This window comes from Uloborus diversus, chromosome 5 (assembly GCF_026930045.1).
Source record: "Uloborus diversus isolate 005 chromosome 5, Udiv.v.3.1, whole genome shotgun sequence".
NCBI lineage: Eukaryota > Metazoa > Arthropoda > Arachnida > Araneae > Uloboridae > Uloborus > Uloborus diversus.
This window is the reverse complement of record NC_072735.1, coordinates 137,859,457-137,879,165: the sequence shown is the minus strand read 5'-3', so window position 1 is coordinate 137,879,165 and position 19,709 is coordinate 137,859,457. Positions and strand designations below refer to the sequence as shown.

The window sequence follows — 19,709 nt, the reverse complement described above, 5'->3', positions numbered from 1 at the left end:
AATTAATTTATTGTAGCTTTAAAACTAGTGGCAAAAGCCCATTTTTTAATGTGTAGAAATGAAGCAAAATTATACCTTATCAAAATATGTTACCTCACTCACTCACACATAAGGGCAATTCTACGAAAAAGCCAATCCTTTGTCTCGTATGTGACTTTATATATTTCATTAAAAAGTAATAAAAAAATGTAAAATGTAAAGTAAATAGTTTTAAAGGGTAATGACGAAATCTTTTGCTTCAAAAATCACACATAAGATTGTCCTAGCGCCTTGTCCGATATTCAGGTGAAATTACACCCTTCGCTTTAGAAATCAGATTAGTTAGTTAAACCCACGCATATGTAATCTTTTTTACTTCCTTTCACAAAAAAGGAAGTATTGTATTCATGAAAAAATTTTCACTCAAAAATCGACCTTAATTTCCATTTTGCTCACCAACCGAATGAATGTTGAATTTTTTTCCCGACTAGACCCCCCATGGATAAGTGCCTAAGAACATATAGACACGCGAAATTTCCATTTTGAGGATTCTAAAGTTAATTATGACGAGTTTTCTCATGATGTCTGTATGTGTGGATGTGCATATGTATGTCACATAACTCAAGAAGGGTATGTCCTAGAAAGTTGAAATTTGGTACATAGGCTCCTAATCAGGTCTAGTTGTGCACCTCCATTTTGGTTGCATTTGGATGTTTCTAAAGGGGTCTTTGCTCCTTTTTGGGGGGAAATCATTGTTAATTTCGATGTAAACTAAAATGGTGTTACAATTTGGCGGACACTTGGTGATATATCGGCAATCTTTTTGTTGCCAAGTTTTGTCGTCAATTTGGCCACTGTTGGTGATATTTAGAGAGTAAACTATTGAATCACATTAAAATTGCAAATAATGGGAAAATGACATTAAATTGGAGTAAAAGGAAGTCATGTGATCCACACATCAGCTTGTTAATTTCTTTCAATCGTTAAATATTTTCAATTTTACCAGAAAAGCAGCACGGAGTGTTTTATTCATTTGAATCAAATGTGCCAGCCAATAGCAGCAGATAGACAGGTGACTACCTCCTCTTATTCGTTAGTGTGACGTTTTATCCAGGGACCGTGTTAAGCATTCGGCAATGCGATAAAATCGTAAAATCGGCGAACAAATCTCGAATTTGGAGAATTTTTTGGCAAACAGAAAATTCTCTAAAATATACACAGAGGAAAAAGAAATCTCCCTTCAGATGTCAATCTAGATAAAAATTTGGTCCGTTCACAAAATTTGGACGCCTAAAAACGGACCCTTCACAAAATTCCAACCCCTAAAAACGAACCCAAACACAAAACTCCCAGACTAGCAATCACTGAAAGTTGTTTTATCCTCGGACCACTCCGAGCAGATTGAGGTGCGCGCACGCGCGTTAGCATCGGATCGGAGCGAGACCCACGATCGGAGGAAGGATGACTTTGCCTCTCGCCTCTTTGCGCCACTGTACTTGCGCCTCTCGTTGATTGGATATCGAGTGGGCAGCGTGGCTACCAAGTAGAAAGTGTTGGCGGATGTCTTGTTGAATGGCGCGTTTGTTTCATTGTGTTCGATGTCTGAAACATTGGAGTAAAAGATAGAAATGCAGTCTTTACTTCGTTAAAAGCTTTTATTTCTACTCTCAAACTTATTGAAGAATAATAAATATCACTTAAAGTTCTTTTTTGCCATTTTTTCCTTTGAAAAATTACATATGATTTGTGGAAAAACTACTTAATTTGCATTTTTTTTCTCACCAAATTCCTAAAAACGGACAAAAATTCCTGGATATACCCATGCCCTTATCCTCAAAAAATTGTCAAAAATTAAGTTATACTTCACTTTCTGATTAAATATTTCTGCAGACAAAAATACATTAAAATGAGTAAAAGTTAGTCTTTGACTAAGACTTTTGAAATTTGGCTAACACTTTAAAAATTTGGCTAATTTACTGGCGAACAATTTGAAATCCTTAGTGCGATCCCTGATATCTGTTAACTCGTTTTTACTTCCATGCGTCGTGATGTCATAGTCAACTTAAGTTGCAAGCAAGTGTATCCTAGTCCAATTTTTACTACCAACATTCTTTCATGTTGACCATTCTCAAAATTTTGTGCTTGTGGTTTCTTGGTCAATTACTCCTTTGGAAAGCTCTCTTAAAGAGTTCTATCTTTTAACCAGAGGAGTTGACTACTGCACTCTGTGATGTTAGTGTAATTCTAAAAGGGTAGGATAAATGAACTTAGGGGAGTGCTCCAGAGAAAAAAAACACCATGACATGTTTTTCAACCAAGTTTGAGTCTTAGAGCAGGAATATAAATGGAAGGAGCAAGTCCAATCATTGGCTTAGCAAATGCTGAGGCTACAAATTCAAGTCACGTGATTCAACAACGACGAAATCTTTACCAGACCTGACTGACAAGCTTTAACATCTCTTTTCATAAATTATGAATACATTTCTCACAAGGCATTCAAATAATATTGCAGATTTTATTATGTGCTTTTCAAAAAACCAAAAGAAAGTTAATTCCCTGGAATTAATCTTCATCATGTGAATGTTAAGCATTAGTAAGCAAGTGATACAAGAACTCTTTAGGACTTAAAATAATGGAACCTCAATAAGTTGACATGTTTTCTTGGGGTGTTGAGTTATCCAGGTTCCACTGTATACCAAAGCATGAATAAAATGCCAAAATTCAAGTTTTAAACTTAAATATGCATAAAAGCAGCAATAAATTATGCAAAATGCATAATAGGATTTTTTAAAATAAAAATGGAGAAATTTGAAAAGAAAAAAAAAACTTGTTAGACCTAGAATTATCAGCAATGGATGCATTTAAAAAAAAGTCTCATTGTTTACTTTCCAACAAATAATAGAGATATTAAGCAAAACGCACTGAATATCCCACTGTAAAGTAAAAATTAGCAGATGTGGAGAGGGGGTAATCCTTTTAGGAAAAAATGATCACTCACAAGGTGGGGATCATAGTTATGAAAGTTGCAATTAAAAAATGTCATTGATTGCCTCCCGATGCATACATTTCAATCTTTCTACATCAGTTGCAAGAGTTGGATTTCTTTAAACAGTAGACCCTCATTTTATGCGGGAGTTACGTTCCACGGAAATGCCGCGTAAATTGAGACCTAATACTAGTGTTAAAATAAGTGTTTGGTTCTGTAGATAACAAAATACTTGAATCTAGTGATGACTAATTGTATAATAAGTTTTATGTGTACTTATATCGACTTTTATGCACAACATGAATAAAGAAAACATAAACTAATTTCGTGTTCTGTTTGTAAAGAGGAGCTGGCTATGATAGTCTTTTGGCAGTCACTAAAAAATTTTCTCTGTAATTCTTTGCAGAGTATAAACGCATCCATGATCACTTGCATCATTTCCATTATAGAACCTTCTTTCACTAACAAATCAGATCATTTCTATTGTCTAGGAATGGCTCAAAATTTTCAATGTGGACGTTTTTGGTTGTGCTTCAGTGACGCACAGTTTGGTCGAATGGCCAAAAAGTGGAAAAAATTCAATATCTCGAGAACGGGTTAACATAGAAAGCTGGGGCCGGTCTCATTCAAAAAAGAACAAAAAAATACATCAAGTTCAACTGTTTTTATTGACATTTTGAAGTTAATTAAATAACTAATTAGGAAATGAAAGACTATTGGAAATATACTTTTTTTTCTTAAATTTCCGAAACAGGTTGCACTTATAAAAACAAGTTCAACAAGTATTTTGAGCACATACTTAAATTAAATATTGCTTAAAATGATTCCTTCAAGGGAACTTAAAGACCTGGAGAGTTTTAAAAATAATAAAGCTTAAGATTCTTAGTCAATATTTGTTTAAATTGAAAGAATACATACCAATTCAAATTCAAGGAAATTAGATTAACAGTTCCTTAGCTGCCTCACTGATTTCCAGATGCTTTTTCTTTGAAAAGGGTCTCATGTTCGTGATAAAAGGATCCGAAATCTCCAGTAGCTTGTGGAACACGTCTTCGTTGGTGGGTATACGAGACATTTTCCGCGAGTTGGTGATCCTGAATGCCTTGTAATCTTTATTCCTACTTTCTTGTGCCTCTTCCAACAATATTCCGACTGGGAGAATTGATTTCTGCACTATTTCAGGACCGTGTAACAAAATCCTATGTACTGTGGATGGCATGTAGTACCATGAATACTTCTCAATGGCCAGCTCTGCTGTTTCTTTTGAGAAAAATCGGAATTTCTCTGGGTTAATCATTGCATTGCTGTTTATGACTTCCAGAATGGTAGCAATCTGGTGGATTAGAATTTCGTCGACTCCCGTTATTGCACTTGTGACCTTGCAATTATTGAAAAAACATCTGGCTGTGTTGCCATTATTTAAAGGTCCGCAACCCTACTTAACAAAGTCCACTTTGATGCCAACTTTCTCAAGAACTCTTGTTGAATACGTTTCTTTTCGTTTTCGTGCATGTCTCTTGTGTCTTTTGTAGTCCTCCATTTTTCGAATTTTTTGTTGTATGCAATGTGAAGGATGTATTCCATACACTTGATTCTGGCGTGTAATGGAGAAATACCGAATTCGAGAGCATTCACAACATTAAGAGGTTTCTGTTGGATTTTTGCTAAGTCGTTCATTTCCGAAGGTAAAGCATTGCATATGTAGCAGGCACTTGCAGACTTTGTATTTGTGATGGCTTGAGTTACCTTGTCGTCCAACATTGTCATCATCAACGTGCGTGGAATACGGGTGACATTAATGCCGATCACAACTTGGGTAATTTCCAACTTCTCTATTTCTTCTTCAACCCTTTTTTTTTCATCTCGTGCCAAATCAAGTGTCTCTTTCTGGAAGCTGTATCTCTAGGGCCTGCAATATCTTGTTGAAGAAGGTCGGCCGTTTTCCCAAATTGATCCATTTTGATCAACATCAATTGGAATTGTGAGCTTCAGAGGAACTATGGACGTCATGAATAATTCAAGTCATTTATTTTGTTATTGCTGATCGAATATTTTTGGGCAAATTCACTTTGACCTGAGGCACCGTCGAATCCCCATTTTGTCGTCACTATTAATTCATGTTCATTTAATTTTTCTAGTTCTTCTAGGGGTTTTGTTTCCAGAATTCGTTTAGCTGTTTGGTCAAGCAAATTCTGCAAAGGGACAGCTGCAGATGTTTGATTAATTAACATATTATCAGGGTAGCATTGCTTCTTTGAGATGATTAATTTTTTATAACTTGGAAATACATGGCATCCAAGGTCTTTTAGTGTTTGTTGAATCACCTCGTACTGATATTTCGTCAGATTGGCCTGGAGAAATATTGCTAATGCTTGATTGGCTGACAAAGCTTTGGGTTTATCGTGCTTTTCATGTGTCGCAGCTGCGTTAATCAAGCTTTGTTGGTACGATGCTTGAAGTTTACGTATTTTATTCTTTTTGCTTCGTTCACCAGAATCATCAAAGTCTTTACTTGGTCTCCCAATACATCCTGTAGATTCCTGCTCCGGTATGTTGAAAACGTATTCATTTTCCATCCACTCACTGAACATTTTTTTGAACCTCTCCCGATTTACTTTACATTTTTTTAAAATTAAAATGAGGCAAGAAACTCTTGCTAAGAGCCGTCAGCATTAAAGAAATGTTTCCTTCGTCAAGTTCTGAGTGATTTTGTCGAAGGAATACGTCGAAATTTGTACCACACCACAAGCACTCACACAAATCATAGTATTTAATTTTGATAGAGCTCATGACTAGACAACGGTTAGCAACTAGACTGAACTCAAATAAAAAAAGGTTTTGACGTGGGGAAATGTTTTGTCTGAGCCAATTCTATTAACAAAATAGTGCAACAAAGAAATACCTACCCTAACCCTTTCCTTTCTTTTTTGTGTTATGATCGGATAGGCAGATAAAGGCAGGTGATTTGTGTTCTAATGTTTACTTAAGCACCCCTAGTTTGATAAATAACCTTCCCCATCACAGAGGAAGCTGGAGCTTTTTTTGTTATCTTAGCTGTTCTCAATGCTAATTTAAAATTCGTAATTTATAACGTTGTAAAGCGCTCTAATATTTTTTTGCACTGTTTGACTGATGAATGGTTTAATTGACCATCGTAGAACAGGGGAAAAAATTGATTATTTTTTTCTAACTCTTTTACACTTTTTTATCACTCATCTTGAAAAGGGTGGAATTGGGTCAAACTTACATAATTCTGACTTTGAGCCTAAATTAATGGGAATACCCTCGATACAGCGGAAAAAATCATGCCGTTCCTATATCCTGTATCTTATATAGTGTGAGAAGCATACAACAGATAATCGAAATAAGCGCTTTCGAAAATGAATTTTTTCCACTCTGGCACCACTGTGCGACGTCGGTATCCTCGTTGGTTTTGGAATCTTTTGTCACTCCTAAAAGCTCTTCTTCCAGTGAGTTCTGAACTTTGTGGGTTTAATGACTTTACTTCTGGAAAGAACTCTGAAACCAATCCCATAAAATGTCTCCAGTGACCTAAGCTCGATTATTAGCACTCCAAAATGCTGTTGATTACGTGTAATAAGCAATCTTTAGGAGTTTGGATTTTGAAAGAGGGGAATATTTTATCTGTTTGTATTCCGTCATCCGCTTAAAACCAAAACTCATCCACATAAAATAGAATAATGGTGTCAAGTCTTATACCGCATATAATCGAAACCGCGTAAAACGAGGGTCTACTGTATACTATTCTTTGTGCTGTATTACAAATTAAAAATAAAATTTATTCTTATTTCCATTAAATATTTAATTTAAAAATATCATTTTGTTTTCTATATTTTTTAAGCTTTATATTCATAAGCTTAGTAGTTATAATACTTGAAAAATAATAAAAACAGAAGCAAAGAAATAAAATAAATAAAAATTACATTTTTTAACATCTCAACAAGTTAATGCTGTTACATCACAATGAGGAAGGAAGAAAAAGGGGGGGGGGGCGGAAGGAAACATTTGTTGCAATGCATGGTGTAAGAACATCTTCAGTAAATAAACTTAGTACAAAAGAGTTTTTTTTTTTTTTTTTTTGGCTCTTTTAAGTTTTTTTTTTTTACCTACCTTTTCATAATCTAATTCTTAAAAAAATCAAAAATTAGTATAAATTAAATGTTTTTGTGTGTTTTACTTTTCAATAGGCTATGAGTTTCAGTAGACCCCCATTTAATGTGGGCTTACTCAGGGCCGCCCGAAGAGCTGTCGGCGCCCGGGACGAAAGTATCCTGGTGCCCCCCCTTCCTTATACACACAGAAAAATCAAATTAGTTATAACATCAATGCATAATGGCGCATACTAATCTTTTTTACATATTTATGAACAGAATAATCAGAGGGTTATGCATAATACAAATAAAAACACAAGCAATGAATCTGTTTCAAAAATTTGTAAAGCATTAATGCCTCAAAAACTTTTTAAAAAATGGAAATGTTGAAAATCCAAATATTTATCTAGTAAAATGTTATCCCACTGGATAAAAAACAATTAAAATTGAGTTGATTATTCATATTGATCAAACTAAAAACACAAATAAATAATTTGCTGATTATTAACAGAAAATGTGTTTATCGAAGTAAATTACATCAAAATTAAATAAAGATCTGAACTCATCCAATGATTCTTTTCAAGAGCTTTTTGGTTTTACTTGTACCAATTTAATACCAGCTTTCATATATATTATAAACAAATATGTTATTCTTTTGTATCAAATACTTGTAGGGAGAAGCCCACAAATACTCAACAACATCGAAAATCACTCAGAATATTTTTTTTTGGAGCTCAAATTTCGAAAAATCACTGGCCCTAATATAACAAAATATGGCCTTAAAAATTGCATTTGAAGACTTGAGTATAAGAAAATATTCGTGCAAGGGTCTAAATGCCCCATCCCTTTAATATTACAAGCAATGGGTTTTTAAACGACACTTACAAAAAACTTAAGTTGAATAGCCCCTGAATGTAAAACATTGCTTATGTTTTTTGAAACATAATTTTGAACAATTTTCCTGGGAAATGCTCCAGATCCTCCTATCCATAAAATCTACAATATTTGTCTTATGTTGTATTTTTGAAACTCGCAGGGGGAGAAGAAATTGAATGCCTTTTTAAAAACTTAAAGTTCCAAATTTTGACCGGACACTTATGACCTTTTCCCCTATCCGGTCAAAAAAATATTTTTTTTTTATTTTGTTTTTTGAATGTGCTCCCTTAAAACTTTTTTGTTGTTACATCACTGCAGGCAGGGGCAAAATTTAAGCAAATTGGTGAGAATTAGAAAGGAGAAGTGCATTTTGTTTGATTCTAAGCAGTTAAATTGTATATGCTTCAATGATACAAAGGAAATGAATGTTTTTTAGACAGAGAAAGGAATATTTTCGTGCTCTAGGAAAAAATAGATAATTATTGCAATCATTCTCTATTTTGTGTGTCTATGATTGTGTATCTATGATACACGAAATGAGGGGGGCGCCCCCAATTTTAAGCAATCCAGGCATTTTATACGAGGAAGGGCGCCCCTCGCGAAAATGTTTTTGTGTGAATGTCGTTGTGTTCTGTCGAAACGATGGGCGCCTTGCAGCGCCCCCTCCTTTCGTGACGCCCCCCTCCTGGGACGGCCGTGGGCTTACTTCACGTGGATTTGATTTTACAGTTTAAGATGTGACATCTTAATTTTGTTTTATGAGGTCCAAGTTTTGATTTTTTGCTGAAGCGGCATTATTGCAAACAGAAAAATTTTTCCCCTCCTTCAAAATCCAAACTCCTGAGATTGGAGATAACATGCAATGAACTGCATTTTAGCGAGCTTGGGTCATTGGAGACGTTTTTTGCAATAGGCTCCAGATCTCATACTTTTCAGAAGTAAAGTTATTAAACTCATACAATTCAGAGCTCACTGAAGAAAAGCTTTTGAAAGTCATATAGAGTGACAAAAGCAACAAGGATACTGACATTGAAGACACACAATCAAACACTTTCAAATACAAAAGTGACGACCAGCAACAGGCTCTGGGCCCAGCTAGACTGGTCCTAGTCAATTTACAATCCCCACTGAAGATCAATGGCCCTCTTAAAACTGTCTACTCCTTTGCTCATTACCACCTCTTCCGGTAAGCTGTTCCAAGGTTCCACTACCCTGCTAAAATAATAATTCTTCCTAATATCCATATTAGCCTGAGATTTAAATAGCTTAAAACAATGACCCCTTGTCCTGTTTTCAGTGCTAAACTTTAGCCCCGTAACATCTTTCGTTTTAATAAATTTAAATAGCTGAATCATGTCCCCTCGGTCTCTTCTTTGCTCAAGACTGTACATTTTTAGCCTTCTAAGCCTGGAATCATAATCTAAGTGGGAAAGACCACTTATTAGCCTTGTAGCCCGCCTTTGAACCCTTTCCAATACATTGTCTTTTTTTGAGATAAGGAGACCAAAACTGAACAGCATATTCCAAATGGGGTCTTACCAAACTTCTATATAAGGGCAGAAGAACTTCTTTAGATTTGTTTGAAATAGATCTATTGATAAACCCAAGCATCTGATTGGCTTTGTTGCTAGGAATGCTGCACTGTTGGTTAAACTTTAAATCCTGACTTATTAAGACCCCCCAGATCAGTAACTTTGTCTGCCTGACTAATGACTGAACCTTACAAATAATAACTTGTACACTTATTTCCATGTCCTAAATGTAGCACTTGACATTTCCCAACATTAACAGCCATACCCCATTTATCAGCCCACTCCGTAATATGATCTAGATCCTCTTGCAGCTGATTTGCTTGTTCTTCATTTTCTACAGTCCTTATAACTTGGACATCATCAGCAAAACAATTCATGTTCCCAGAAATATTTTTGTGAATGTCGTTCATAAAGACAATGAACAAAACAGGCCTTAACACTGATCCTTGAGGAACCCCGCTTAAGACCTCACTCCAATTAGAATAATTTCCCCTTACAACTACTCTTTGTTTCCTTCCGGTCAGCCAGTTTTTTACCCAAATGAAAGTTTTCCCTCCTATTCCTATATCAGCTAATTTGCTAAGTAGAGCAACATGCGGTACCTTATCGAAAGCTTTTTGAAAATCAATGTAAACAACATCTACAGGCTTCTTATTGTCCAAAGCCATGGTAACTTTGTCATAGAAATGTAATAAATTAGTTGCACAAGATTTACCTTTCCTGAAACCGTACTGAAAACTAGTCAATAGATTACACTGGGGAACAGCAATTTTGTTGTCTTAAATCTGTGACTTGATTTCAACTAACTTTTGGCCTCTGGGTCCAAAAATATTCGCAGTTTTTGTCTATCACGTCATGTTTTCAACCTACAGGATACCTTCAAAAGTCATACAAATTGTGCATATAAAGGAAAATAAAAGTAAAAACTTGTCAAATGCACTGTTTACAATCAACAATTTTATTCATACAAAGGCTATAATAGTTACCGCAAGTAAAATTGTGTATTTATACATATTAAGGTAAAAATTTTCGCTTATAGCTTTTTCTGGAGTGTTTAATCTGTGGACATTCTCGCTTGATGCTCCAACAATAGTCAGCCATCATATGTACATCCCATCTTCCTTGATATCGTGTCTCCATGACCTTCAAATCTTGGTGGAATCGCTCGCCCTGTTCATCACTGACTGCACCAAGATTTTTCGGGAAGTTAGCAAGATGGCTATGTAAAAAATGCAATTTGATGCTCATGTGGCAACCAAGCATTTTGAAGCTCTCCAAGAGTTGCTGGACAATTTCGGCGTAATTCTGGGCTCGTGTATTTCCAAGAAAGTCTTTAACAATGTTTTTGAATGCCAACCAAGCATTCTTTTGAATTTCTGACATTGTTCCTATGAACGTTTCATCTTTCACAAGCTGCCGAATCTGTGGACCATCAAAAACACCGGCCTTTATCTTTTCAAATGACAGGCTAGGAAATGCTGAAATGAGATATTTGAAACAGTCTCCTTCAATTGGTAAAGCTTTTACGAATTGCTTCATGAGACCCAATTTTATATGCAGAGGTTGAAATATAATTTTCTTTCTGTCGACAAGTGGATGATGTAGAATGTTTGGATCACCAGGTTTCAGGTCAGATCTTGGCGGCCAGTTCGTCTGCATCCAATGTTTCTCACGAGCTCTGCTGTCCCACATACACAAAAAGCAGGGATACTTAGTATATCCGCGTTGCTGGCCAAGAAGAAAGCAAACCATTTTAAGGTCAACGCAAATGATCCATTGGTGCATTTGATATTGCAACAAATCAATGACTCTCTTTATGTCTTCGTATTCTTCCCTCAAATTAACTGAATGGCCTATCGGGACTGAACCAAATAAATTTCCATTGTGAAGAAGAACACACTTCAAGCTCCGCTTTGAACTATCGATAAACAGTCGCCATTCAGTTGCGTTATAGGCTGAAATTCCCAACTCTTCCATTAAACCATGTACGTTATCGCAATACACAAATCCATCATCACTTCGAAAGTACTGCAGAAACGCGCTTTCTCTTGATCGAAAATATGATACCTTAGCTCCCTTTTCAAGCAAGTTTTTCTCATGCAGTCTTGATGCTAAGAGCTCTGAAGCTTTTTTGGATAATCCCAAATCTCGTACCAAATCATTCAACTCATGTTGCTCAAATCCCTTACGAACGGAATCACATTCAATTTCAAAATCTTTATCGTTGGGGTCACTTCGATCTTCATCAGACTCGTATTCCTGTATTTCCAAACAGGGTAATTCATTGAAAACTGGCACTGGGATTTCAGCTGAATGAGGCACTGGGCGTATAGCTGATGATGGTAAACTAGGATACTCTATTTTACATTTGTTTTTCTTATTATATCCTGACGTTTTCACTATACAAAAGTAACAATCACTTGAATGATCTCTGGGCTCTCGCCAAATCATAGGGATACCAAATGGAAATTTACCACGTGTTCCCTTTGTCCACATCCGTAAACTCTCAACACACTGCTTACACACTTTGTGTGGAGCCCATGATTTGTCTTGATCTCCAATTTTCACTTTAAAATAGGTATAATAGACTTGCCTGACAAATGTACTGATGTTTGTCCTTTGACTGGGAATGGTAAAACTGCCACATATATAACAAAACGAATCGGGGCTGTTTAAGCACTTACGACGTGAACTAGCCATAAGGAAAAGTTTCAGTTGATGTATAAATGAAAACTAAACGCTCAAAAACAAGAACAAGAACAGTATATAAACAAGAACTCAAACTCCACGTTGGAATGTGATTCACTATTTCAGAGTAACATACAACCTCTCACTACAGTATCTCAGGCGTAATTGAACAACCCCAGACCAGTATAAACCTGTCGCTGTGCTCCCATGCGTCATTTACCCGGCGCCAATCGGAGAAGGTTAGTGCCAGCCAGCCAATGATTCATGCTCGATTCCGCGGGGAGTAGTCACATTCTCATAAGGTGTAGAGAAAAAACTTGACGTGGTAGAATAAAACCAACTACAGTTTTGAAACCAGCATGCCTAATTAACTATAAAACAGCTCAAAAACCTAACTCAACAGAAATTGTTTTACAAATTGTTCCCCAGTGTTATTAGTCTCTAGAAAATTTACTATCTTAATTTTCATCAATGTTTCAAAATTTTGCAAACCACCGAAGTTAGACTCACAGGTCTGTAATTTCCCGCACTCCCTTTAGACCCTTTCTTGAAGAGCGGTGTAATGTTAGCCAGCTTCCAGTCCTCTGGCACTGTCCCCAAATTATAAGAAGCATTGAAAATGTTTGCGATTACATCTGCTAATTCCTCTGCACATTCAACTAAAATTTTCGGATAAATATTATCTGGCCCTGGAGCCTTAGTCTCTTTAATTTTTTTCAAATGAAGTAAAACGACGTCATTCCTGGAAAATACAAAGTCTTCAAGCTGTACTATAGCTTGTGTCTTGTTGGTGTCATTAAAGGTTTTGACATTAAAAGTTTTGACACATTCCTTGACAATGGCAAATTGATCTTTCCGATTCGTTAGATAATTAAGATCCTGTCATGGAAATGACATAAGAAATCATGGATGTGGTTATGCCATGCAAAAAACTTTGCAGAAAATTATTAATGATTGCCAATAGACTACCATAACCAGCTATTTTTGTCAATAAAAAGTTTATTCATGTTTCTTTTATGCATGTTGGACATATATCTATCGAAATAATTACTCATTTAATTTGTTATGTAACAGATGGGCTGAAAATTTTGTAGGCTGGCACATAGGTGACTTTAATAGAATTAAATCCATGTTGTTTTTAGCTAGTACCTACCTTCAAAAGATAAATTTATTAATTTTACAGCTGTTGGACATATGGTTTGTGAGTAAATTAACTTTTGTTATTGTACAAAAAATGGATAACAAAGAATTTGGTGCGTTAAAGAAGCATTGCTTCTTGGCGGAAAAAACTTGAAGCTAAGGCTTGGCTTAGTAAATATTATTCAGACTCTTCACCAGGCAAATCAACTGTTGAGAAGCGATTTACTAATCTTAAAGAAGGCGAAATGAGCATCAAAGATGCTGCATGCAGTGTTCGCCACAAAGAAGCTGTTAACAATGAAAACATCAAAAAAATTCACAAAATAATTTTGAATGATCGTAAAGTGAAGTTGATCGACATAACCGAGACTCTTAAGATATCAGAGGAACGTGTTGGACGTATTGTGTATGAATATTTGGACATGCGAAGTGGTGCTGCACATGCTCACAATCGTTCAAAAGCAACACTGTTTTGATAATTCGGAACAGTGTTTAACGATATTCAACCGTAATAAATTTGAATTTTGACCTCCATATATTAGTATGGCTGAAACACGGGCACACCAGAGTCCAATCCACAGTCAACCAATGAACCGAATCCAAAACGTGAAAAAACGCAAAAGTCAGCTGATAAGGTTATGAGGCATCAGTATTTTTTGATGCACATTGTAAGTTCATTGATTACCTCAAAACGGGTCCGACCATCAGCAGAGATTATTGCATATTATTGCTGGAGCCTTTGAATGAAGAAAAAAGCTGTTTCATAATAACAGTGGACCATATCACAAATCAATAAAATTTGTGGCAAAATTTCATGAACTAGGCTAGAATTACTTCGCCATTCACCGTATTCTCCAGAACTGCCTTTCCCAGTCTCCTATTTACCCGACTGCGCATGCGCGATGCAAAGGAGGGTAATGTGTTTATCAGTCTATGTATGTATGTTTGTTCCTATGTGGCGTTGTACAGGCTAACCCCTTGGCCGATTTTGATAAATCCCCAGTAGCAGAAACTTTCTAGCCAGTCTGTGACACTATTTTGGGCAGTTGAAAATAATATGCAGCATTATTATCAGTTTTATTTTACGTTTTCATAAAATACACAAATAAAGGTCCAGACTCAGTAATTTTCTATCTGGCCAGTGGCCGCTAGACCTGAAAAACTTAGCGGCCACCACTGTCACCGAGTTTTAGAAGTACAAAAAAAAAGGGGGGGGGGACAGTTTTCACTACTTTCACAAAAATAAATAGAGCTCTGCCATTATGAAAATCAACTATTCAATACACATTTATTTAAATATGGAAAATTTAGAAAAAAATAGGTTTTTGAATTTTTTTTCAAAAAATGAATAAATAAATTTGTAAATTAGAAGTTGGCAGGAAACTACATTTTAGATGAATGTTTTAGTTTATAGGAAAGCTTCTAAAGCAAATACAATTTTGCAGGTAATAATTCAAATTTTTTATGAAAATCATTTAAAAAGAAACATGATTTATTGTACAGTTTATGTAATCTTCAATAGTTTGTATTGAGGTAAACATCAAATTCTGTTTTTTGGAAATTTAGGCAAGTAATAGTCTTGTCTATTTTGATCTTGCGAATGACCAAACATGGCATCTACTTGAAAAATGCATGATTCTAAATTGATTTTTGAATTTGTTACCTAAAAGTAGAAATAAATTCGAAATCCTTAAAAAATTACAATTTAGATGAAATAGTCAGTTTTTAGCACATTAGCCTCTAAAGCAATGAAGCTAAGATAATATTCTAAAGATAAAATTTTACAATTTTCAAGACAATAATTATGAATTATCCAAAAAAATGGCACATTTTGCATAATTTTCTAAAGTTTGCATTGCAATAAACATCTCATTCCGTTCATGAAAACGTAGGCACTTGAAGTGTCTTGCTTAACAACATCTTGGGAATGACCAAACATGGCAACTACACCAAAAATTAAGATATAAATTTTTGAATTTGTAGCAAAAAAATAATTAAAAAAAAAAGATCCTCATGAGATTACACTTTAGTTAAAGTGTTTAGCACTTTTAAACAAAAAAAAAACTGAACAAAAAAGAAAATGTAAGCCAAGTACAGTGAAACCTGTGTAAGTTGACCACTTGCGGTGCACTACTTTAGTGGTCAACTTACAGAGGTTGATTTATATGATAAGGGCTAATTCCGTGCCTGAAAAAAGCGGTCAACTTAGACAGCTGGTCAACTTACAAGGGTGGTCAACTTCACAGGTTTTACTGTATAAGCAAAATAGAAGGATCAACAGTCGGGGCCCATTCAAATTTTCGGAGTTCCTTGATTGGTCAAAAAGGAATGGGCCCCCGACTGTTGATCCTTCTATTTTGCTTTTGAATTTATGATTTGTCTTATGTGTGTATCGATGCTATAACTATTTCAGTGGTGTAGTTATTCAGTAGTATTTGATAACATTTTAAACTACATGACTTTTTTTTTGGTTTTTACGCAGTTGGGTTTTTTGTTTTTATTCTCTTTGCAGATATCAAAAGAGTGCTTGCTATAAAGAAATTTAGCATTGATGAAGAGGTAATCGAACGAAAATGAAGCCTATTTTGAGGCTAAAGAGAAATTGTATGACCGCTATAATCACTGTATCTCCCTCAAAGGCAACTACTATATCGAGTAATATAATTGAATTTTATCATAAAAATATCTTTTACTATGTTAGCCTACTAACTTTTCAGCCGAACTGTTAATTATGTATCACCAGAATGAATTTCTTTTTCGTCTACGAAACCTAACCCCTATTTTCACAGTACTTAAGTCTTAGTTTACACAATTTTGATTTACGCAGCACTTTTGTGGAAGCATGGGAAAATTGATTCTTCATCAACATTTCTTCTACTTGCCTCGACGCTTCGTGTTGGACTGATTCTGCCTTTACCATGGCTACAGCACGTAATGAGGAGGATAATATCCTATGAGAGCAATGATAGTGAATAAATTTCATGCTTGCTGCATTTTCAAGAGCCATCAGGTATTTTCTGTTTACTGTGAGAACTAATTTTCATTTAAAAGCTTTGAGTTAAAATGGAAAGATGATAAAATGTCTCAAACTTTAATTGGCCTAACAATTTTTATGTTTGCAAGACAAAACAGAGGGATTTTTTAAACTTCAAAACCTATTGTTTACTTCTGATAAGTAATGCGGTTTATAGAGAATTGCGTTATATAGGTTGGCGTTATAACAGTCTTCTACTGTATTACTGTTGTCATTTTGACTAGGTCCTAGGGTAAAGTATTGGCACGGAGGCAGGGCCAACGAGAGTAACAAAACTAGGGACCCTGTCTTAGGGGCTGCAGCCTGGCTTGGAATCAGACTAGTGTACGTTTTATAAGAGAAAAGGGGACAGACGACCAAATGGGGTCAAAGGAGCCCTGTTGGCTGTCGGCGGCCCTGCATGCAAGCTCTATAACCAACTCCTGCTCAAAAATCTCCTATTTTGCTGTCCTTTTTCCAAAAATTTTGACTCTGCTATCCACCCCCCCCCCCTTTCGATAGCCATAGAGTCTGCAGAATTGACGTTAACTAAGCTCATCTGATTGCACTCGAGTGGCAATGGGAGATGTTTTCAACCAATCATTTGAACTACATACAATGGTGAACACAAAATAATTGTGAATATATAAATTTTTAACAACTTAACAAATGGATATTGGAAATCTCTTTTCATGTTTCTGCATATATAGTAGTTAGATACAAGGATCACCAAACCGACTAGGGGCTGGTCTGGATAATCAGACAAGCAATTTATGGGTTGCTACAGGCAGTGGCAGATACAAGGGGAGGGTCATGACCCCCTTAAACCGTCAACTACAGCAGTATCCTTCCCCATTGTGCTCAAACACTTCATGCATAAAATATATAAGATTACAATACATCTTCAATTCATTAATTATTTTTGAAAATAAATATTTGAACTACTTCATTGCTACTGTTTCATTGCTTATGAAATTAATTTGCAAAGTTTATCCAAATTAGGTGCCATATTCCTGGTCGAGTTGGTGCTTTTTACTGACCCCCAAGCAGTTTCAGAAATTTATCACACCAAAAACCAAAGGTTTGTTCAGGAGGGGGGGTGGGTCATTCTACAGCATGACCCCTCCTAAAATGATTTTCTGTATCTGCCCCTGGTTACAGGGCACACTAAAATAGTTTAAATGCATAAACAGTTGAACCTCATTAATCCGGACTAATATAGGGATCCAAGTCATCCAAATTAATGTAACAACTGTAATAGGAAAAATTGTATTTTAAATTCAAGAGAATGAGATATGAAACTGTAGGAGAGAAAAAGTACAAAATGCAAATTACAACGTACAAAAATTCATTATTGAGCAAACTCGCCTTATTTTTTTTATTTGCAGTATGTATATTTTAATGATTTTTTCGATTAAGCGAAGTCCATTTTAAAAGGGCCCAGATCAATGAGGGTTTACTGTACATATATATTTTATGCATAATGACTTTTATTAAAATGTACATTTAAACAAATTTAGTAATTTTGATGCAGATTTTAAAAAATATATTTAGTTAAGGCAAAGAAAGTCCTTGCAATTCAACTACTTTCTTGTTCCTGCTCCCAATGATTGTGATCAGGTAATGTTTTCAATTTTGTAAGCAAAATCTTTAAAAAAAGAGACAGAGAGAATGTATCAAATGTTTGACTCTACTGTAGTTTAAAAATATTAATAATAATAATAGAAAAAGCAAATGCAAACTTAAAATTTATAATAACTTTTAAAACTGATTGAGCTACAACCTTTTGCTGCAAAAATTTTATTAGTGTATGATTTTCGTTTTAAGGTAGTGTAAAATCAATGCATTTCCATATTACCAAACAAAATTCCCATATTTTTGGAATTAGCAGTAAGTTTGAATCAAAATAAACTGGATTGATGTATAACCGTATCAAACAGTCACCACTGCACTCACTTAGATGTAAAAAATGAGTTAATTTAACAATGTATACTTAACATCTGACATTAGGACTTTAAAATATAAATACAAAATTTTAATAGGTATTTATGAACAACACACCCATTATCAGTTATTACATGCAAAAATCACTTAAAATTGAATTTCTTCATATATTTTTATCACAAACATTGGAATAGATTAAGTAGGTAATTATTCTGCCTTCTTTCTCGGTGATGGTTTAATAACTGCACAAATTAACAAAGTTGTTGTAAAAACAGTTGTAAGTGCTAAGATCACTAGTAAAGAGTACCAGTAATCACTGTAAAATTCAATTGTTTTGTCTAACAACTTATCAAATGCTGTTTGAGGCAATTGTACATTTTCAGCTTTTGAGTTTTTATAGAAGCCCAAGGCAAATCTTTTTAAAGTACTTGCAGAGATTTCTGATAAGCTATAACGGTACATTTTTTGATGCCGAAAAAAGATAATGCTTGGACAAGAGGTAATTTTGAATCTTTTCGCAGTTTCAGGAGCTGCAGTGATATCAACACTAGCTACATTAACTTTATTTTTCAGCTTTATGCCAGCATTTTCTAAATGTATCAGCTCTCTATTTTTGCAGCATTTTCCATCGTGGAAAATAACTAGCCAGTCACCAGTAGTTGCACCAGTAGCAGCTTGTGTCAGATGCTCAAAAGATTCATCATCCAAATCGACAGTAGCCGGGTTCCTATTTTGTTCCAACCAAGAGTAAACTTCTTCTATTTCAAACTTGCCATCAAACGTTGCGATTTTATCATCACGAATAAAGATTAACGCGGGCACTGTTTTAATGCCATAGCGGGGTCTCAGATCGGGTTTTTTCAGCCTCACGACAAATATACCCAAAGTGTTTTCCAACTCCTGACTCATTCCTCCCATTAAAACTTCTGCTTCAACACATTCTGTGCAGGCACAGCACTCTTCAGTAAATAATACAACGAATGCCGATCTTTCTTCCAAGACTTCTTCAAATTTGGCAACTTCATCATAAGGTTCTTCTTCAGAACAAGATATTTGGCTGCATAAAAAAAGAAGGTAAAAAACAGGGACAAGTATGAAAACCATATTTAAGTTTATGAAACGAAACAGCTGACAAACGTGGTCCCACGTACACGATCTGTTTGTTGACATAACATGCTCTACTGCCGCTTGCCAACGTAATGTAATGTCGCTTTAACCGTAACTGCTAAATGAGGCAGCTCAAGTAGATTTCCAAGCAAAGCAAATATTAAGATAAAATTTTGTTCGGCAACAAAACACATACGTTCTCTTTATTTTCATTGCAATTTAAATATTTTCAATGAAATTAAACCCCTTGCTTTCTTTTTCGATCAAAATTGTTCCAAGAAAGCGATTCCTCAAAAAGTAAATACTACAACTATAACTTTCTAAAGTTTACA

At 35.2% G+C, this 19,709-nt stretch overlaps 1 protein-coding gene across 1 annotated transcript; it reads right to left on the bottom strand.

The window, feature by feature from the left end:
- Window positions 1-18,339: 18,339 nt before the first annotated feature.
- Window positions 18,340-19,451, bottom strand: LOC129222148 (uncharacterized). Its single transcript, XM_054856604.1, has one exon. It carries the CDS (start codon window positions 19,438-19,440, stop codon window positions 18,478-18,480), a length of 963 nt encoding a protein of 320 aa, XP_054712579.1. The 5' UTR covers window positions 19,441-19,451; the 3' UTR covers window positions 18,340-18,477.
- Window positions 19,452-19,709: the final 258 nt, after the last annotated feature.

Excerpts from the sequence above, each read along its gene's own strand:
- LOC129222148 (XM_054856604.1), bottom strand. The coding sequence starts at position 19,440 with ATGTCAACAAACAGATCGTGTACGTGGGACCACGTTTGTCAGCTGTTT.